Raw genomic sequence first — 22,848 nt, 5'->3', positions numbered from 1 at the left:
AAATTGGATTCCCACAAACGCCTCCACCCCACCCTGCCTAGACAAGTACTGATGAAAGATAACCGCCTCCACATTAATCAAAGAGATGGAGCATTTTGATCCCACTCTCAATTAGATTAGATTAGATTAATTTAACAATTTGTACAAAATACGATATCAATTATCATCAGGTCAGTCATCTTGATCTCTTGCCCAAATCTGTGTCAGCAAACAAAAGAAGTGTACACTGAATATGACTGCCATAAGCTGCAGGGAAAAAAAAAAAAATAAACAAAACTGGATTTTGTCACGTTTCAATATGCAATGGAAACATCAGTCTGAGAATTCTGTCTCGATTTAAGTAAATTGTTTTTTCTTTCTTTTTTATTTGCATTCATTTCTATATAAAGTTTAGTTACACATATGAAATGAGGGAAAAGTTTCTACTTGAAAGAAAAATTAGTATGTATTATATGCATTGGCAGCCTGAGCCTTAACCAAACTTTGTATTTCGGCGCTCTATCTTGGGTAGACCTAATTTCAACACTACATGCAGACCCAGTTTAGACCCAGGCCTATTGAATCCCAGTCAATCCCAGGCCTATTGAAGTCACTTGATTTTAGACCACATGTAGACACAGCAGTTTAATCATTATAAATTAGATCAATGTCAATCTAAACAATTAATCCCATAAAGAACACAAAACAAATATGTAAATCATGCACAAAAATCTTAAATTTGAAGACAACTTAATTTGATTCAGTAAAAATCAACAATTTTATACTTTTTTGTTGAAATTCTGGATTTATATTTGATATACATTTAAAATGTAACAGAATACTAGCAAATAAGAATCTATGTTCTTCATGCTTTCTGGACACCATCTTCTGTTTGTTTTCATTTAAGTAACTGTTCAGCATGAATCTCACTTTAATTTACTGCTTAAAAAGTTAGTAATTATTTTGCAAAAGCATAAAACCATGGCAAGAATGTATACCTTGTCCTAATTGCTCACATTCAGCTCTGTAGCTCATCTGATTACCCAACAATGTTGTGGTAAGTCAGAGATTGAGTTTAAGCTCAACACATGTTTACATTTTCAAAAAAAAAAAAAAAAAAACTTTCACTTTGCAGTAGATATACCAAAGAAAAACCTTCACAGTCTGTAAGTTATGTTACCAGAGTGATAACCTGAAACACTTTGAAAGATAAGTGCAGCTTGCACTGTTAAGAGATCAGAATAACAGCTGTTTTCCATGGTTGCTTGTAAATTCAAAATTAAACTTGGTTCCCCTTCCATAACTCTACTTAGGCTGTTAAGTGCAAAGTGTAAAATACAAAAAAGCTAATAAATACAAGATCTTGCATAGAAAATAAAAAAGGTGTCAGTAGCACTGTGGTATCTGGCAGAATTAACTGGAAGTGGGCCCCCAAATGAATTTCTGCTTAGGGGTCCCATTAAATATTGGGCTGGCTCAGTGAGTATACGTGTGAATAGTTACTGCAAATTTAAGAGGAATGCCTTACAGTATGCTTGGAGTTATAAGAGGGCTTCAGGGGCGGAAAGTTTGATTTCTGCCCCTCATCACACTTGCTTGCACCTCAAAATACCAATAATTGAAAATAATGGATTTACCCAGGAGGCGAGGGGAACATGAACTTTTGGTTATGTGTTTGTTTGTTTATTTGCTTAATAGAATTATTTTTGTGATACAGATGCAATTTATCCAGAGTCGTCTCATAATGTGTAGGTGTCAGAAGTAGAGGCCTGGTAATTTAACTTTTATTAAGCTGTATCACATTAAAAAGACAATATTAGGGAACTATTAATTAAATATTTTAGCTAAACATGACAAAGGAGGATTTGCGTACAAATTCTGAACTTAAGTAAACACAAATCGACACAAAGCAAATTTTAAAACTCCAGTGATTGATTTGTTTCTTAAACATAGGCAGAACACTGTGCCTATGGTAGGACAGACACAAAAAAGGAGGGTTGGGTCACAAAAGATTAAGCTCCAAACCATTGATAATTAATAATCCTTGAGGTCAAACATGCAGTAAACAGCAATTACCAAAGGGGGGTTTTGACCAGAATCGTATACCTGATGATCAATAGGGTCTGGGCTGCTCTTTATGCTGGCTGGCAGACAACTGACTGAATCCTGAATTACTGATGCTTGTGACATTCAAAACACATTTTTTTCCTCCGTGGAGCCTGGAGCTGATGGATGGAATCTAAATGAAAAAACAATATAGGCTAAAATGCAGCACAATTGGAAGCAATGATTTCAAAATGTGTTTAAAATGTGGCTATATCCAAATACAGGAGAGAAAAAAAAAAAAAAAAAAACGAATCACATATCAGCGTTGTAAAGAGATTTGGGCTTTTTTTGTTTGTTTTGGTCTTCTCTTTGTATCTCTACACGAGCCTGGCACTCTTATTAAAAAATAATGCATGTTAGGGAAACTGAATAAAATATGCAAAAAGAGCCCAGCCCTCAGACTGACACTAAAATAAAGACGGCATGTTGATTATGTGATGTTCTGTGCGAGGCAGCCAGACATTTAATTTCTACCTCAAAGATGGTATCATAATTGGTTTCAATTGATGGAATAGGGGCGCTCAATTCTTAGCAGCAGGTTTGCTCTTATTTACCCGTTTATCTTGACTTATTTACCAAGGAACGCCCAAAGCTCAGAAAAAGTAAGTAAATAAAAACAAAAAGAAACAAAAATAATAATAATAATTGTTGAGAAGACTCCCCTCTCAATCTGTCCCATACGATTCCCCTCTCCATAGAAATTGTCTGTGTCACCAGCAGGGAGAGACAGTGAGATGGACGTCTTAAAAGCCTAGTGGCCGGGACTCGTTTTGTTTTTGTGTCGGTCGAACTGGATGGGAGGGAGGGATCAGCAGCAGCAGCAGCAGCAGCTTCAGTACCAGGCAGTGCTCTGCCTCAGTACGGACCGGGCGGACAGATAGAGGAGGCTCCTACATGCTGCCGACGCCGTTTCTCCTCCTGCTGCTGTCTTTCTTTCACGGGGAGCGTTTCCGAGGCCACACTTGAACCAAAAGGATATTCTTTTTTTATTTATCCACATCTTTTCCCCCCGCAAGTCCCCAATATTTCCACGGATTCCGAAGCGGGGAAATAAAAGGAGTGTCGGGCGTACAAATGTTCTCGTTACACGAGGGTAGCGGGCTGCTTCTGCTCTTGCTCTTAGCAGGACTGCAGGTAATGTAATTGCAGAGTGGTTTTCGAGCGGAGTTATACACCGGACAGTTTAGTCGCTTTTATTTCCCCCCTCAGAACCTTTCCATTGCTGCTTCTTGAGTTATGGCGAACCGGGACGGGTTTGTAGCTCCTCAGAAGCCACTTTATATTGCGTGTAGTTAGAAAGCACCGCGGGGTCGGGTACCGAAATTGACAATAAAGTCGCCGGAGTCGAGCTTGGTTGGCAATTACTCGCCAGCGGCTCCGGCTTTATTGATTGCTCACAAGAAGCCGAAACGAGGAGTACGTTTGAATTAATTATTTCAGCTAAACGACTTGAAATTTACAGCCTAATTTCGGAGTTTCTCTGGTTGCATTTTGTCTTGGAAGTTGATGGCACAGACCCTCGATAACCGAGACGTTGTTCGATTATATTTGGTTTAGATTTGACGTCGATTAGTGTGATACATTGTAAGCATGCTCTTCTTCTGGTGTGAAAGTCCTCATCATTAACAATGGAAAGCTGAACAATTCAGCGGATGTACAACCTGGCAACTTGTACGCTTTGTGAAAGTGACTGATTTTTCGACTCCAATTGGGTTAAGCATTGATGGTCCTTGAATAAAACGAGAACAGCTCCGTTAATTTCTGACATCCTTGTAACCTAAATTGCCTTCTCTCAAAGGTCTGACTATTGTATTAACGTTTAGATCCAGAAATATGCAACCTGCTGCCATGGCTGTTGGATAGGGAGCCAGGCTCTGCTCCCTCTCTCTTTCTTTAGGCTTTTTCCCCATTTAAATTCCTCTGATTAAGAATGGTAAGCCGTAGAATGCCCTGTTTTTTCATTTTTTTCTCTCTTTTTTAAATTTTTATTCAAAGCTCTTTTTATTTCACATTCTTTTGAAAGTACATTTCAAAACGAGAGGAAAATGACAAGACCTGTGTGTCAAGCAACTGGAATAATGCTGACTATTGTTGCACTGATCTTTAGGCCACACATCGGTATTGGCTAATTTTCCCCTGATGACGCTCATGAGTCAAATAAGCAACAACATAAAGCACATTGCTCTCTCCAGTGTGTTTTATTTGTCTGAATAGATTTATTTTTTTGTTGTTGAAATCCTTGCATTACAGTTTTGGTGAAATTTTACTTTGAGTGTTAGAAGAACATCTACGCTGGTTTCCTAATGTATTCATTGTTAGTCAGCAAATGTGCTTTAAAATTGGTGAGAGTAGACCCAATTTTCCTTTCATTGTCATTTACTGGCTAATCAAATTCTGAACACTTTGGCTTTCTTTTCCTCTGCCCCTTTATGTCACATGCATCAAAATTAAGAACTCCCAGTGTTTTGGTCAGTCAACATATCAACCAACTTCATTCATTACGTTTTTAAGTCTTACAACAGTCAGATAAGGTTTGTGATATTTGCTTTTATGCATGAATGCATCCATCATTTTCTGTTGGATTTGATACTGCTAATGCTAATTAAGAACCTGCAAACACTTTTACCATTTTTTATGTGTTCTATTTGCTGGGGAAAAATATAAGGATCCACAGTTTGATTCAAAAATAAGATTGTAAAAGGGTAACAGTGGTAAAAAACCCCCTGATCATTCATTCTCTAATGTTGAAGTTACGTAAACATCAAAGCATGTTCCTCGGTCATGCTCTGTTGGCTTGTGCTGAATTTTTGCTTCACAAAATATGTACTCTGACTATTTCTGTGCTTTAATTTCCAGCTGCAGTTCTAAATATTTTGTAAAAACGATGTGAAAACAAAGTAAAAAAAAAAGAGAGAAAAACACAAAGGAGTATATTGATCAGTCATTATGTGGTAGTTTCTTTGAAATGAAAAATAATGTGATTTTCTTGTGCTTGCTCAGACATTCGCACATAGATGTTTATTCCCCCACTCTGTGTATTGCTGCTGTTTTCTTTTATTCCTCCGTTCCTGTACTTCAAAGCAAAGAGTGGTTGTCCAGACTTAGTGTGCTGATCACAGGGGCTGACGGACCACTACCCCGTTCCGGGGCCCCTGTACTATGGGACAAATGGGGCTTGTTCTTTCCTAGCCATGCTCTTTGGCTAATGCTTAACCCTTTTGGCCTCATTATCCTAATTGCGGCCCCCGCTATAAAAACAACAGATGCTTTTGTACAAGCATGAGAAGTTCAGAATGTGACCAGGAGGTTTTTTTTTTTTTTTTTTTTTCAGACAGAGTGCATTTTTTGTTGTTGTTCGTAAAGGTTGATTTATGACTCATTTTTGCACCCACTTTACCCCTCTGTTTTTTCCCACATTGCAGATTGCAGCAGAGGCCAAGGGTGCCCCACCATGCAGTCCGGGCTTCTCTGAAGATCTGTACACGGTTGTGGTGCCAGATATCACAGAGAAAGGATGGCCTCTTTTCAACGGTGAGTGGTGAAATATTCCTAGTTTTGTTTCATGCTGGATGCCCATTACGCCTGTGCTTGAGCGTGTATTTGTCTTGGCATACCCGTCAACGGTGCCTGCCTCTATGTGTTACATTTCAGGGGGAGGATCTGAACAAGACTGACATATTTAAACAATTAGCCTCAGTGTAGTTGTGTGGTACTGCAAGTCATGTTGTTTGCCTTGTAAAGCAGCTCGATTGGGGCTCAACTTCACAACATGCCGGCCCGTTTTGCTTGCTTCCCTTTGCTTCACAGCAGGGTGAAACATATGCAGACTGTTAAGCTAAACTTTATGGTTGCTCCCTTTTTTTTTTTTTTTTTTGCACCATTGTGAGCATTTTGGTATTAACCTCTGGCTTTGATTAAAAGGGGCAAACTTTCCTGATTGCTTTGGGGAGATGTATCTTTTTCCAAAGAATGAAAATTTCTGTTATTTTAATGAAGCAAATACTCTTTAAGTTTTCCATAGTTTGTGCTGGCAGATTGGTTTACTTTTATCAAGTTATGCAATTGCTAAGCAATTTTCCTGTTCTAATTAAGGGTAGTTTTTTGCAGATTTTAAATATCAAGCATCACTCTTTGTACTTTTTTCCAAATGTTGACACTATTTTGCCTTAAGAATCTGTTTGAATCATGCCCAATTCCATGTTATACTGCTAAAACTAACAGTAAAATTGTGCTCAGAATGTATGTTGCAATAAAACTGTTAGCTAAACAGCAAAATTATCTTTTTTTTCTTTTCTTCTCTTATAAGCATTTGGCTGAATGAAATGCAACAAAGCAGATATGACCTTCTTCTTCTTGGTCTAATATTTGCCATATAGGGATGCAGCTGCGTAAAATGGCATGCAGGTCTCTGGATGGTAATAAAAACTAGAATATATCACCCGTATGCTATTAGAGTGTTTAGGGCCTTGAGGTCATTTGGACCAGAAAGCATTCCCGCTTGTGTTGGATTTCACAGTGTGAGCCTAAAACTTACAAGCTGCCGTCATTGTGAGTCAGAGAGGTGGGGGGTGGATGTAACACAGAATAGAGAATAAAAGAGAGAGAGGATAGATTGTGGTTTGAATGGGTGGACACTGCTTTCACTGAGCTCTACTTAGTGCATAAGTTTGTGTTTGATCCTTCAGGTGATGGATTTTCCTGTGTTGGCTCGTGGATGAGCCGTGACCAGAGGTAATCAGGTTCTCTTTTGTTTGCCACCCCTTCACTTGTTTTCTCTCTCTGCCCTTCCCCCCACAGCGAGTTGTTGCTGTGTGGAGATTTCCTTGACAGTGAGGGGCACTCCTGTATCATTGTAATGCAGCAGGGCAAAGCAGCGTGGGTTGATGTTAATGAAACTCCATTCCCTAATGAGGATCTCCTGTAGCATGTTTTGAAAGACAAAAGCCCCTACAGTGTGCAGAGTATTCTTAAAGTTTCCCCACTTTGTTTCCACCATGCTGTTTTCTGGTATCGTTTTTGACGAGTTGCTGGAGGCTTTTCTAAAATTAATTAATTTTTTTTAAAACGCAGCTTTTTTTAGCAACACACAACAGTATTTGGTCAGTTTTTCATTAGCTTTGCCATTTCTTAAATAGTAAATGATGAGTCAGCTACAAAATAAAAGACGTCTTCAAGTCTAAATATATCTGAGTAAAACATTGAGCTTTTATCATGCTATAAATAACACTCCCAGCTAATTTCAGCATGCATACATGTCTTCTTGAGTTATTGATGAGAAGCCATCAATTGCCTGCTGGTTCAGTTGGCTTCTTTTGAAATAGGATCCACCTGTACATCTGTGTAATACTATCACAAGGTTGTGTAAGATGTCAGAAACATGAGTCCTGGCTCATATTATCATATTGCATTACATCCGAGGAATATTGTAGATGTGGTAAAATGTTAGAAATCTTCCCTACATCTAATTGTAGCCATTCTTTTCCCAGCTGATTAAGGGAATACACATCCTGTGGCCTGCAAGGCCTGGAAATTGTTGCAGTTAGCATGTAAACAGAAGACATTGTATGTGCTAAATTGAAGACATCCTGTAGATTAGATAATGGTAATTGTGGGCAGCCAGTTAGTGAAGGTAATCAAATTCTGGAAGTTGGAAACTAAATTTTTACTTTTGGCTGGGCACATGGTGGCCTTCCTGTTATTTAGTACTTTTAAAGTTTTTAGACCAAGGAAAACTTTAAGGCAGCTATTCTGCCTTAAAAACAATTTCTACCACTGAATAGTAAATTAAAATTGTAAGTTTATTTTGCCCATCTATAGGAAGAAGAATTGCCTTTGTTTTTCTTTTATTAAAGAAAAAATATTTTTCTAGTTTTTATTTGACCACTCTTCCAATGAATGACAAGATCTAACCAAATGTCAGTATTTTGAAGTTGCATTAAAATAAGCTAAACTGTTCACACATCAGCACATTTTCTTATATCGAGTTTAGCCATTTGATGAAAGTAACTTGTTTTACTAGATTTCATTTAATTTAAGGAATGCTGTAGCTGCGGGTGGTTTGCCCCTGGTTGTCTAATGAAATTCTTGATGGCTTTAGAGAGCTGACACACAATGTGCCTCTCTCTTTTTTTTTTTTTTGGTCTTGATGAAGCTGCAAAGCAGAGCAAGTCAGAGTCGGCACATTATTCAGCGGGGGTTTCCCCCTCCCTAAATCTAGGTTAATGAAAAGCCCAAAAGCTTAATTGAGCCTAATGCACCCTCTTATTCCGCTGTTCTTCCATCTCTTCCCCCAATCTTCTATTCTGATTTCATTTTTCCCTCCCTCCATCCCTCATAACCTTGCTTTTACTTATATCGCTGATAATTACACAAGCTCTAACCATGACAGAAGTATGCTTGTAGATAGCTTTGACCTTGATTCAAGTGTTTTATAAGCAAGAGTGGCAAGACAGTCCAGTTATGTTGCTCCTAAAATTAAAAAAAATAATGTTATTTGGGGTGCTGCTGGGGGGAATGTACAGTTGATGAGTTCAATAATATGATTCAAGCAATAACTGTCAAAGTCAACAGTGTGCACATCAACTGGAGATGAATACAGATAAATATATCCAGCAATTTGTCCTGATTTAGAATATATTTTGTTGTGTAAACATTTTCAATAATCTAAATTTCTCTGCTTTTCTGCTCAGCATATTCATAAATATGGTTAAGTGAATTAATATTTTTCACTTTTACCAGTTCTTTTTTTATCTATTATGTCAAGATTTTAGTGATCCTGACCAAAACTGGGTCCCACCTCACATGTTTTATTTATTTTTTTGTAAGAGGCCCCACTATTTGGTGAGACATGACCTGGTTTGACCCAATCTTGTAAACTGCGACAAGTTCTGGTGAAGTATGGATGAATGAGAGGCCATTAATGGAGATTCTGACACATGAACAGACAGGCCACATAAGCATGACCTTATGTCACCTGAAGTTATTGTGACCTACAGGCTAGGCCATATATCATCTACAGGAAGAAAGGGAGGCCAGAAATAAAAGGAGAGTAGAGAAGGTTTTAGATGCGATATGTCAAGTTTATTCTAATTTGGACCTTAAGATTTTATTTATTTATTTTGCAGCAGATTTGAGGACAAAACATGTTTTCCTTTCAATACCTTGTTTTGCAATTGCACTGATGCACCAGGGTTAAATAATTTAAATTCAAACTGACCTTTGTCTGGTTCAAATTCCTTTTTAGAGGATATCATTGAATCACTGGTGCTACACATGAAAAAGATTTACGGAGGATGTGAGTCACCGTGAGACTCATGCAGCTGGTCCATGTCTCACATATTTCCTTTGTCACCATGGGACATTTTGAGCAACCCCTGTGGTCATTCTTATTTTCTTTGTTTTATTGTACTTCATAATAAAGCTCTTATTATTTTTTTAGGCAGCTCTTTGAGCAAAAGTTTCTTTCCACGAGCAGCCCAGCACCCTCATCCTTCTTTTTTTTCCCCCTTTTTTTTTTTTTGAAAGAGGATCAATGAATCCAGGGTCTTTGTTTGCTCAGATCAATATGTTGTAATGAAGGCTGTGGACCAATTCCCAGCTAATGCATCACTGCATGGTGGGGTAGAATTTGTTTTATAGTTTACTGTAACCAGATTACATAAATTTGATTTTTATCTCGCGTCACTCTGCCTTTTAGCTCTTCTTTGGAACACACTGGCCTGAATAAGTAGCACATATTGTGATGACAAAATGAATCTTGGCACTGTACAAACTCTGAAGTAACCTTATATGTGTTGCCTATGCAGGTTAAAATTTTCTGTTTTTTTTTTTTTTTTTTGGGCTGTTATCATTATTTTCCCATAGTGCAAACATGTTTGCATAATAAATGCATTGATCTTTGGCTAGAGCGTGTATCCTTTGTAAACCCATTCAGGAGCTTAACCTGTGTACTGTAATTATCTGACATTTGGCAGCCTGTTCCTTGGTCTAGCAATTATCACTTCATATTTGGAGGCAGGAAAGTGTTGGTAGAATGCCCAAGTGTCAGTAATGAAGTATTTTGTGGTGGGCAGATATTAGCATTGCAGCTTGTCATCACTTCTGCTCATATCACTCTTATTACCTCCAGGCTGTGGCCTTTGGCATTGGCACCTGACCATATGTCACTGACATTGCACTTTAGTTGAGGTGTCCCTCTCTTGTGTATTGTGCATTTGTCCTTGAAATATAATTAGCTTGCTCTGTTCAGAAAGCTCTTGATGCTGCAGACAAATATTTTGGTAACAGATTTTCTTCAGCTGTGTACCTCTGTTAACTCTAGGTTTAACTAAGAAAAAAAAAGTTTTTGTTAATTTATTTTATTGTGTTTAGAAGTCTCACCAATTGAAATTACATAATGTGCCTGGTCAAAATAATATCACTTTAGTATATTCTTGACAGTTGCTAAGAGGATGTGACTTCAGCTGACGAAGTGAAAGACATAAAAGTTTTCTTTTAATGTTGGCAGCATTGGTCTTTTATAAAATTTTGTTTTGAAAAACAGAAGGACACAGTTCTTGATCTCATAAACATTAGAAAGCTCCTTTTCTGACTTGTTGAAGGTGCAGCGGAGCACAGCAGTTGATCAGTCATGTTCTTTGTTCCATTGTAACACTAAAAGAAAATTTGTCAGTAAAATGCATAGTCAGATTTACAGTTTCTACCCAAAATCTCTATCAAATAACAGATATTATATTGTTCAAAGAAATTTAGGCTATAGATTATCTGCATCCTTGTCCCACCTATATTATGATACTTGTCTGGAAACGCTTCAAAACCAACTGGTTCCAATATATAATATAAGCTTCCAATATAATACTTGGTGACTGATTTAATTTTTTTTTCTTTTCAATTTGAGGGACACAGAGTGCATAATGACCCCACTATATAATGGGGTCATTTATAAATAACTGTTGACCTAACTTTCTGTATGTGCCTTCATGAGTCTAGGAATGGTCTTTCATACAAGTGAATGCTAGAATCGATGTTGGAAAGAAAATGCACAACTTGAACCTAAAAGACGATAAATCAGCACTAGGGAGTAAATGTACTTTTTTTTATTGCAGATTGTCTAGTTTTGTATGGGCAGCCTTTTTTTAGCTTGTAAAAGTAAATAGTTCCTCTTCTCTCTCACAGATTTTTGTCCTTACTAAGTAAGATTTGCCTACGTCTTTTACTGTTTGGGGCATTAACACTTCGATTTTTGCTCATGGTTTTCTCTCTCAGTGGTACTTGTTTTGCTCATTATGTTAAGCCATCGGTGTGAACAGAGCTGTATCTTCAAGTGTTAAATTGGCAGCCACTTTAAAAAGTCAGCCACTCCCATTTCCCCCACTGATTTATTTATTTTTTCCTTTCATTTGCATGTTTTGTTCATATGGCAGTCCATTGAACATCTAAATACACGAGCAAGGATTTATTTATTTTTTAACCTGACAGTTGTAGATTGAACAGCAGTACCTGTTCCATAGCTGTGAATGACAGTTAGCAGGCAGACAACAGTGTCTTTGTGTTCTCTGTCAGACAAGCTAATACTCCAATGAACATATTAATGAGGGTTTCTATGCCAATGGAGACAGTACTGGCCTTGTGTGTTTAACCTTTTTCTGTATGCAAGTGACAAACACAGTGGTGATTTTCTAAACGCTATTCTGTGTTCAAAAGTCTGCATAAATTTGAACGGCATTATTCTGCTGACTATAAAAGAGAAATTTGATGCAGGGACATGTTAATTGACCCAGATACTGTAGCCATGTTCACAAAGGCCAATACCCTGCCTGGGAAGCGACGTCTGCCTCCTGTGGGCCACACCAACTATTGTGTTCCAGGACAGGCTTCAATTTCAGTGCTACAGCATTTTTCCTTTTTTCTTTCTCTGGACAGTATCCTCTGATGTCACTAATCTTTAGCCATCCTCAATCCACCCTGTCTTTGATTCACTCCTCTATCACCTCCTCTACTTATTTCCTTGTTGTCCCTTTACTCTCTCTCCTTTTTCATGTGGGCTTGCAGATGGGGGTGGGGGGAATGCTCCCCCTTGGCGCTATACAAAGATTGATGTGGAGTAATTGGGTAATTCAAGGACAATACTGTAACATTTTCCCCTTTTTTCCCTCAACTGAATTTGTTTCCTGTAGTGACCTTGGTTGCTTCATGACTTCAGTCATGCATGCAATATTAAATTTTACTTGTGTGGGTAATTTTTCTGATGCATGGCTGGCTTTGAAGAACTCGTGGATTTTGATGGCCCTTGGCAAAGGAAGTTTATTTGTAAAGGAGCCTCCACAGGTAATGTAATCCAATGTATTTTATTGGAAAAATAACAACAGTAAAGGAAAAAATAATAAAAAATTTAAGAATTGCATATAAAGGGAGCAACAGTGAAGTTCTCCGTTGCATTCACAAAAGAAATGCAACAAACTGAATACTTGAGGATACAGCTCTGTTCACACCCATGGCTTAACATGAGCAAAACAAGTACCAACTAAATAAACTTTATTTATTCAAAGTTATTAGCTAAGGCATGAGGAAATTGATAAAGTATTTACCTGTCATTGGTAGACCGTGATAAATAGTATTTTCAATTTATTTATTTTTTCAGTCTTGATTTAAAGAAGCCAAGCATTTACAACTATCTATTTTATGGAAGTATTTTCTAGGCATGATCACTAAAACAAACACTGCCCCCTCTTGCTTAGTTCAAGTCTTGGTAACTTTGAGTTACAATGTCTCTGATCTTGGGGACCAAGATTCCCGATCCCTGATTTTCTTTTTTTTCTTTTTATTACAGAACATGGTTGTGTGGTTTTTTTTAATTTATTTTTTTATTATTATTTGAGAGGGTGGAGAGGGCAAAGGCATCATTGCAATAATGTAGCCAATTTTCTGTGAATGACATTAGGTGGACTTAGTATAACATTTTTTTTGTACAGTGGTACGAAAAAAAAGTTGCACTCCGTTACATTCTTTGGGGGAAAATAACTTGCTGTTTTTGCAACAATTATTAATATTGTGGCTACAGTATGACAGAAATTATATAAAGCTTTATTACTGGTGTGTAATATTGTAATACTTCATAATCAGAGGTATATATATATTTATATATATTTGTGTATGTATATAAATGGCTTTTTCTGTTTAGTAATTATTGAAAGCTCTAAGACACTGAGGATAATTTCATTGATTTCAATTTACTTCAAACTAAACTAGGTTCAGTCTTGATGTAGATTGGTTGCTGGTAACAATGATTTCTTGTTCCTTTCAATCTGATAGCTCTTCAAATGAGCTTATGTAGTCTTCCTGATTGCTTGTCTGAAGTGATCTACAGCTACCAGGTTGTGCTGACACTGTTGTATGTTATCACTAGATATTATGGTTGACCTGAAGCAGTTTCAATTCTCTTATTTTCCTCTGCACTTTATGGGAGGGAGCTACATATCGCTTTGTGTTCAGCATTGTCTGCGTTTATATTATCTCTTCTTCTGTCGATATTTAGTGGAACATTAAAGGCCGTGCAGCAAATCGGCAATTAATTTCTCAGAGCAAAGCTACCTAAGCAGGACAGAGACTGGAGGGGAGACATTTCAACTGAAGGATCTGCCTGTTGCAGATTGGTGAGCTACTGATTTCCAAAACATCTTTATTTTATACACCAAACATCCATGAGTAAGGTGAATATAGGGGCAGGTGGCATAATGTTTGTTCCACTGGAGTTTCTTTTGTGACTGCAGTCGAATTGTTCTACTTCCTGATGAGTGACTAAGAGCTTAAATTAATATTCAGTTCCTTATTCAATTTTTAAAAATCTAAATATATCTTAGTGACTGTTTTTCTGATATTTTAATATATGAAGGACTGATAAAAAGTGATTTGTTGTGTTGTATTTTAAATAGAATAATTTCTCCTTGAAAATACAGTTAAAGCCTTTTAATTAATTGGAACTCATTGACTGTGATAAAGAACCAATGTTGCTAATCCTTATATTTTATGTAGGTCTAACTTAATACTTTAACAATACTTGTGCTTTTGATATGTTAAATCTTAACTCTAAGGCAAAACTGTGGAAGCAATAAAATTTGATCTTAAACTCAGTTATTTGATTTATTTCAGTGAGGAATATTTCACTTTTTTTTTTTAGCATTACATATTCTGAACACTACTACTGTTCATAAAACAAACAAAATCTCAATCCAGAATTGGTCTAATCTTTCAGAGCTTTACCAGTCAACAGAGAGCTATATATATCTCAGATTTTGTCCACTCCGTTGACATGATGGAAAGCATAGTGTCTTTCTGTTAATGGCAAATTCTTTCACATGCTTTATTCCTTTCATCTTTTGCTTTTTCTATTTAGCAAACTAATAGGTTGTTGTTTTTCTATATTTTATAGATATGTTTAAGTTTAATAATATGTGAAAAAATTCAGCATAGACAAAAATTGTTACTTCAGATATTTATCTTTCGACTGATGAAACCCTTATGTTGTCATACATTTTACAACCATATTGCCCGGTCTCACTTTGCATTATGCTTTCTGGTTAACTCTTAGGATACAGCTCTGTTCACAACCAAATGCAGTGGTTATCATATCCATATGTTATGTTTATTCATTTTGACTCCAATGGAATGCTCTACAAAATTATATGTTTATCTTATTGAATTTGCAATGTACTGTTGGTTGATCTTTGTATTTCATTTGATTAGACCATTCACAGCTTTATACCCACAATTTGTAACTGCTTACCAGCATCTCCATCCTCCCCCCTCACGCTGTGTTTGATTACTCACAATAATAATTCTCTCAATCTTGTATATGTCCTATGTCAGTTCTTCACTTTTACACTAAGTGATCTAAGCACTGTGACCTTTGGAGACGATAAGATTCCTACAGCTGATTTGAAGACTTTGGAATAACTGCCAGAAGCAGTAATTCATGGCGTTGCTAACCATATGAGGGCTATGAGGAAAGGTTATTGACCTTTTACGCCTGCCACTAGTGATAGAAAGAGCCAGACCCTGGAGGAAAATGAATTGTGCTTATGAAGGAACTGGACTTTTTGAATCAAACCCAGGGGGCAACTTTATTCTTGGCATCGCTTCTTCATTTAAGAAATTACTTTTTAGCAGTGTTTGACCAGCTTTCTGAGAGCACAGACTCTTAAGATAGAGTTGCATTCAGTCATAAAGGGTTTTGGGAGAAATTATAGTATAAATTGCAGAATGCCTGAAGGAGGAATATAGATGTTAAGATGAGGTTACATTCAAAATGCTTTGAGGAATAAACCAACTTAAAATGGTTATGGGCACACAATTTGTATGGTCAGCTTAACAGCAGAGCAAACATTTGGGGGATGCAATGAAGTGGTAACTGAAGAGATTAGTTTAAGAAGTGAGTGCAAGTGTCACGGTCAATGAAAACATTCCGCTTTTTGTTGGGGCAAATTGTTTGAAGTGGAATATGATTGAATGCTGTGGAAATACATTTTTGTCCTTCACCACAATTAATAGAGAAGCTGCACTGAAGAAGTTTTTCTTTCAATTCTCCTTTAGACTAGTTTCAGAAGTTACTCAATTTCAGTTTTTGTTATTTATGTATGTATATGTATATATATAATCTCCTGTAGTTCAACTTTCAGAATTATCAATTGAAATGCTTGAAATAACATTTGTTTCAATCACATGTAGTTGGTTAAATTTTGGTTTTTGAGGTGTATTTGTACTTTTACTTGGAAGCTAGGAAAATTAATGGACAGGGGTACATTTGAATTAAACAAAGCATGTAAAGAATGTGGTGAGGACTGCGGGGAAACGGAGTTATAGACAGAGAAGATTGAGCACCATGTTATTTCAGCTCTGTCCTCCCCCAGAGCTCCAAGCCTGTAAATCCTAGTGGGAGGCATGCATTTATATTGGATCAACATACTATGATGATATTTTTCCTGCTGTCTTGTTTTTTATAATCATACCCGGTCCCTTATGGGTTACAACTAAAACCATTTTTATTGACTCTGGAGAAGGTTATCTCTGGCTCATGTAGTGGGAGCAAAAAAGTGGTTCTACATTTGTATACTGCATCATTGTCCCTGCTCAATGGAAATAAGCAATAGATAAGAACTAAAAGCTTCCAACATAAATGTGTTATAATTATAATGCCCCTTTTTCATTTTGGTTGTAAGGTAAGCATGAGCATTGCCTCTTTTTCTTTTAATACATGTTCCTCAAACCGGAAGTTTCTTTTAATACTTTGGAGAGCAGAAAAAGAATTAGTAAATCCTTCAGCCTCTCTTTAGTAATATTTCAAAAGAGTGTTTAGAAATTTTTTTTGAAGTGTTCATTTGTGGGAAGGAAAAACTAGAAGATGTAAGGAGGGCTAATTTAAAAATAGTTGTATTCTTGGCCGACCTATTTGTTACTGGACTTCATTCATTTGTCAGGGTTTGTTTACTTGAGCCTTTACTTGTATGATATCTATATATCTATATATATATATATATATATATATATATATATATATATATATATATATATATTGAAAAAGCTTTTATATTTGCCTGTTGAAACACTACCATTATCTTGAGTTATAGGGACAAGTCTGAATTTCAACTAGAAAATTCAATACATTTCAGTAAGCAACATTATTTTAATTCACTCCACTCTATTTAATTGCCTGTCTTCAGGCAGATGCATCAACTAAAACTAAAGTTCTAAGGTGTAAGTTTCAAAATAGTTATGCAATTTTGTCCATCATACCTTTTAAACAGTTTAACTTAATTTTAAGGCAAGAGAAGTTAAGGAGTTGGATTTCTCCAGCTGTGTGGAACAGAGCAACATAATGCTCACCACTCCACATGTTGCCATTCACGTGTTACAAAGCAGGCTGTGATATTTTTCTCTTTTCAGTCAAGACAAGCGTGTGTGTCTTTAGAAATATTTTTACTCACAAAGAATCTTATGGTTTTGAGTAAAAAGGGGTCCTGTTTTAAAAATGTCTTTAAGCTATTCGAACTTAAGAGTGCCTATAATGTATGCAAGGTCAGCAAAAAGGTCAAACTTAACCCTCTCCAGGCAGATGTTGCAGATTTGCAACAGCTAAATGCTACTTAGCTAGTCTTTGCAAGTAATTTGAGCCTGAGAGGGTTAAATTAATATAATGTCTAGTTTATCTAAATACAACAATATTAATTCTAACTAAGTATCAATACATTGGGCATAGTTGCAATAATCTCTGAATTGTGACAAATATGTTGATTTATATTTTTTAATATTTGTCCTTAACTTAAATTCTATGACACCAAGAAAATGTATTTTTTTACTGGGTTATAATCTCAGTTTTTTTTTTTTTTTTGCCCTATGGTCAAAAAGGCAGCAGTGAAAATAAGTCGTACATTTTCCATCCAGGCACCAACTTTCCTCTTGTGCTCTTTACAGCGGGGTCATTTTGTGATCTGAAATCAAATGCTGCACTTCACGCGGCAGCACTTCCCTTGAAGGTCCAACATTTGTCAGAAGTGAAAAAGGACAGGAAATCATTTGGAGAAACTCACATTTTGGTTGTTTGCGAAAAATATTTTATATAAAACACAGCTTCAGGCTTTTTTTTTTTTTTTTTCCTAGCCAACTGTACTGTGGTTATGGGTGTTAGTAATGGATTGAGACATTAGTTCCATTAACCTGTTCACTCTCCAAATGCTCTGCTTGATGTAGTATGTAATTTACAATGTCTGTCACTGACTGATAGAACTGTCAATCAGCAATGTGCAGTGAGCACTCTGGCTGGCCACCTTAATCCATTAGTCATTAGGATTTCAGGAAAGTGTAGAGACTTTGGTCTATTTATGCAAAATTAATCTTTCTAACCCAATAAATTAATGTATTCCTTTTTAAAAAGAGGGAAGCTTACATAACTGTCTGATGGTATAAGTTTTAGTATTTGTTCAAACCGTCCCTCCATATACAGATGCATCATGTCTTTTAAAGTAGATGTTATTTGATAAATAGGCGGAAAGAGGAAAAAAGAAAATAAACTGGTTAGCCTGCTTGAATGCTTCCCCTGTATCCTACGAAGAATGCGTTGTCAAGGAAAGCTGAGGTCAAAAGACACAAATGCTGTTTTGTTCCGCCGATACCAGGCTTTATTTTGAGCACAGTGACTGTAATGGGGCAACAGTGGCACCCATTGTTCTGCTCCACATCTGTTGAGAGATTGGCGATTTGATTGAGGGAGAACATTTATTCATAAGCTGTCATGCTGTGTATTAGCTTTATTTAATTTTGACTGTCAAGACACTTGTACACATCCTCGTAATTAGAATATATTGCAGTTCTGCATCTGGAAGGTTTTTTTTTTTTTTTTAATCATAAACACAATCTAAGTGGAGCAAATCCTTCAAGCACACTAGAGATTTATGGCTTCTTAGTGGTGGATATTTAATGATATAAGCAGAAGAACAATAAAAACTACTTTTGTTTCTTTTAGGATCTGTTCTCATTATGCATAAAGACCTAAAAACCATTCAACACTGTCACAATTTTGCTGTTTGGACCAATTATTTATAGCATGCAGCCATGAAGTACAATTATGTAAATTAATTTCCTGAGTCAACTATGTCCTCAAGTCTAGTGAGTGTGTTATGAGGATTATTCATCAACATTTTGTGCCTCTTACAACTTTAACAAGTTCTGTCTGACAAGTTATACTGTTGATATTGTACATTTTTATTGTTAAAAGACTAAAGAAGTGAGTCCACGTATATGTATGGATTATTTCTGCTATTTTGAGATACCACATTTTTATCCAAATCTTTAAAGCATTGCATATTTTACGTTCAAATGTATTTGCTTCCTGCTACAAGTAGTGTGAGAAAATGTGTGTGTGAAAGCTGGTCATTTCATTGAATTAAATCAACCCAAATTATCAGTGGAGATTTGAAATGTATAAATGATACAAAAAATGCCAGACTCCGGATATTATTCAAACCTCAACACCTGTTAGCTCTTGGGGGTGTTTTGTTCATATTGATGGATCAAATTTTTAAGTTTCTGATCAACAGAATATTCACCTATTTTGGTCACCAGCCTGTTTCTCTATGCATCTCTAGACATGTGTGTTTAGATACTTGTAAAGCAGCAGGTCTTCAGCTGTATCAGTTGGAAACAAATTTTATACAAAAAAAAACAAAAAAAAAAACACCCTTCCATGAACAGTGCAGTGCATATCCTCTCCTCAGCTTATCCTGTGATCTCTGACTTTTATTTATTGTTCTGTCCACAAAGTGCTCGGAAAATGCAATTCCACCACCATTGATTCATGTCTGTTTGAAATAAGGAGGTTCAGACTCGGGGCATGAATAAAACTTTTTTTTTTTTTTTTACTTTTGACCTCTCATTCTCTCTCCCAGCCACTTCTCGCAATCCCATTTCCAACATGCCTCTTAGCCACAGTGATGCTTTCTCAGTTGCTTATTATGCCTTCCACCAAACCACCAAGGGGGTATAAGCATGTGTACACAGGCAGCTGTGTGCCACTGTATAACTCTGCTCAGTGCAGGATAAGTGGGGATTGGCATGTCCTGTGCCCGTTTCATCTGTTTAAAAAATGTGACAGCTGGACAACACTTTTTCCACTCCTCCTGTATCAGGATGACTCATCCAAATGAGACTTAGGAAAACAGTCGGAGGAGTGACAAAGAGACGGTGGAAGCCACCAACTGGCATGGTGCAAAGCAAATGTTGGCACATGTGTTATGAGTTAGTGTTGACATAACTGTTTTATGGCTGCCCTAACACATCAAGGTTGCTTGCCTAATTCCTATTTTTTTCCCTTCCCTCTCTGTGCTGTAAACACTGTGCAGTAATGGTAGGAAGGGCATAAGAAGTATAATTTATGTGTGGGGGAGAAGCCTGGGATGAGGCCTCCCTCTGGGATTAATGGGAGTCTCTGTGTCTGTTCACAGGAAATATGAAAGGCCCTTTGTTGGTAAAGGACTTGCTGCTGCCAGCAAATAACTACCCCGTCATATCAAAAATCCCCAACCTCTAAATTCATTGCCTCCTCTGCCGCTCATCCTTCACCTCCTTTTTTTTTTTTTTTTTCTCCCCCCCCCTTCTCTATAAGCCTGTGTGTTTTCTGTCAGGGTCTCTCATTTATGATTCCACACTGCGCCGGCAGATTCAGAGCCCAGGAGACACAAGCTCGTATTGTTAGTATTCACTGTCACTTCTGGAGTCTTGGCCGCTGGACGCAAAAGCGGAAGAGTAGGAGAAATAGTGCTGTTCAGGTGGTGATTCATATTTTTACCTGTGATGCTATGCGCTGCCTGCTCCGGTTCCCTTCCTGTATTCGGTTCGGAGACTTGCTATCAAGTCAGGTGGGGGAAAAACTGGTTTTCTGTGGTTAATGTGTGACCAATGGACTGTGCTGGTGGTCTGGTTTATTTTTGGGGTGTCTGTGGGCGTGTGTGTTCGTTTGCACAGTGGTTGAGCATACCTCCTTAGGCTACGCTAAATAAAGAAAGGCCTATCAGTGTGGGGAAATGACTGTTAGGCAGTGCAATGGGAGTGTGTCTTTCATCAGGTCACACGTTGGTCTCTTCACACCTGCAGCTCAGAACAGGGGAGTGAGAGGCTGTTGGCAAGTGTTAATTGCTATAATAAAAAGACTGGAAAAGCAAGAGAAGATGAGGTAGGTGTGCGTGTACTTGGCTGCATCTTTTTCTATGTACTTAATCTACTTATTTTCTCGTTTAGTTCAGAAGTGAATGAATTGTTAAAAAATTTAGAGGGGTCTGATCTAGTATTCGCATATCATGTTTCTGCCACTAGTACATGAAGGTCATGTATAATTTAATGAGGAATTGTTATTCATAAAAAAAACCTTTGAACACAAATGTATGCATATGATCTCCTAAATTGTAAATAATAAAAAAAAAAACGTATGCATTTGCTTTTGTAGATTTAGACGATTACTTGAGGTTTAAACAGTGTGTCCAGGCTGTTGCAGAAGCTTTCTCTCAGTGAAGTCGGCTGCTGTAGAGTGAGCACTTTGCCGTTCTGCATCACAATCTTCAGAGATATCTGTGAGTTGAAAATGAGAAAACACAAAATAAATATTTGTGCTTTATGCAGACTTGGAGCACCAGAAGTTATGTCAAACTTTTAAAGTAGTAACTCGGGAGTCTGCACAGGAGCAGTAAGCAGCTTCAGCAGGAGAGCTAACTGGAATACAAAGTTTATTCATTTCGGTTTTTATTTAACTAGAGCTGAACCGTCATTCGTAGCAATCATTGCAAGTTCAGTCTGTGTAACATTCCAGTAGGAATGGACAGATTGGATGCAGCGTTTAGTTGGTTTAAATATTTCAAGGGCTTTGCCAGTTGGACATACTTTAGCTTTCTTTCGAGCTTAGACCTGATGAAAATAACCAAGTTTTAAAGCTCAAAAAGAGCAGGAAGGAAAATGTGGCCTAGTTGATAACAATATTACAGTAGAATGTAATCCTAACATCAATCATCCTCTTTCTGTCATGGAGCATAAATATTTAAGAAACTGCTTCTTGCCTGTTGGAAGGTTTTGACTCACGATTATTATATTTTCAATCTTGTAATTGTATGGAGCAGCTCTTGTTAGTCAACAAGGCTAATAGTCCTAAGTTTCTTTTTTCCTAATAGTTTTAAGTGTTCCTAATTTAATTTTTTAATGCATTTTTTTTTTAATCTAAAATTGGATACTCCTGTCTTGAGTTGTTTGATGGGTGCTCTGTGGAGGATGGAAGCTTGACTGAGAACTGAAGTTCTAAGGTGGAGCTTTGGGTGAAAAGTTTTAAGTTGTTTGAGCAACTGTTAATGTTATCCTCCCCGCAGAACCACTTTAAGATACTGTTCAAAAATTACAGTCCTCACATCCTTTCAGGTCTCTGTATACAGATTTAGCAGCTCTGTAGCATAATGTTAATATTGGCATGAAAGAGCCATGCTGAAGTTTATTATGCAATTATCAATATTTTAAAAATAGGAATACAACTAAAGGTAAGGGAGGGGTTGTGTTATACATATTATATTTATGTGATATATATATATTTTTCTTTCAACACTAAGACTCTTCAGAAAAGTGCTCTGGATACAAAAATGAAAGTATCAACAAACATTTTCTACATTCAGTTTGACTTGGAATCCAAAAATCTCACATTCTTACAATGAATCTCACACATAAAAAAAGTGTTCTTTCTGCAAAAACTTTTTTTTTACTAAGTTTTAATACAGGCTGAAAACATTTAATTGTATTTGTATTAGCAACCCTTATTTGCCTTTTCTCTTATATTTCCCCTTCATTCTTCGATTGTTCAAGCTATTTCCGCCTGCGAACTCTGCAGAAGAAGTGGAGGATCTAATGGCTCCATATTGACTCCCTCGGGCTGTCGCCAATGGATTTGACATAGATAACATGGTTGTGTTTGAAACCCGAGGGGGAGGGGAGTACATAAAAGAACAAAATCCAGGACCCCCAACTGCAAACAAAAGAGAGGGAAGAGTGAAATGAACTTAAATGAAATGGGTTCAACTTGACGAAAGCTTTAGGTTGTCTGGGGCAACTCAAATAGCCCTGCCAAACAAAGAAAGCTACTTCATACCGTCAGACTGTACTTATGGCTTTCGTTTTGAAAGGGTGAAACAAAACAGACACATTAGATGTCTGCCTTATAAATCATTTATAATTCAGTTTTCCATTGCC

At 37.0% G+C, this 22,848-nt stretch overlaps 1 protein-coding gene across 1 annotated transcript in view; it reads left to right on the top strand.

The window, feature by feature from the left end:
* The first annotated feature begins 2,915 nt into the window (after positions 1–2,915).
* The window catches only part of cdh2 (cadherin 2, type 1, N-cadherin (neuronal)), a 70,751-nt gene continuing 50,818 nt past the window's right edge, over positions 2,916–22,848 (top strand). Inside the window, exons 1-2 of the mRNA XM_055032964.1 lie at positions 2,916–3,219; positions 5,508–5,616. Of these exons, the coding sequence (XP_054888939.1) occupies positions 3,160–3,219; positions 5,508–5,616 (169 nt within the window). The 5' untranslated portion in view covers positions 2,916–3,159. The remainder of the gene's footprint in view (positions 3,220–5,507; positions 5,617–22,848) is intronic.

This window comes from Poeciliopsis prolifica, unplaced genomic scaffold (genome assembly GCF_027474105.1).
Source record: "Poeciliopsis prolifica strain line A6 unplaced genomic scaffold, Auburn_PproV2 SCAFFOLD008, whole genome shotgun sequence".
In the NCBI taxonomy this organism is placed as follows: domain Eukaryota; kingdom Metazoa; phylum Chordata; class Actinopteri; order Cyprinodontiformes; family Poeciliidae; genus Poeciliopsis; species Poeciliopsis prolifica.
The sequence above is the reverse complement of the archived record's forward strand: the minus strand, read 5'-3'. Positions and strand labels throughout refer to the sequence as shown.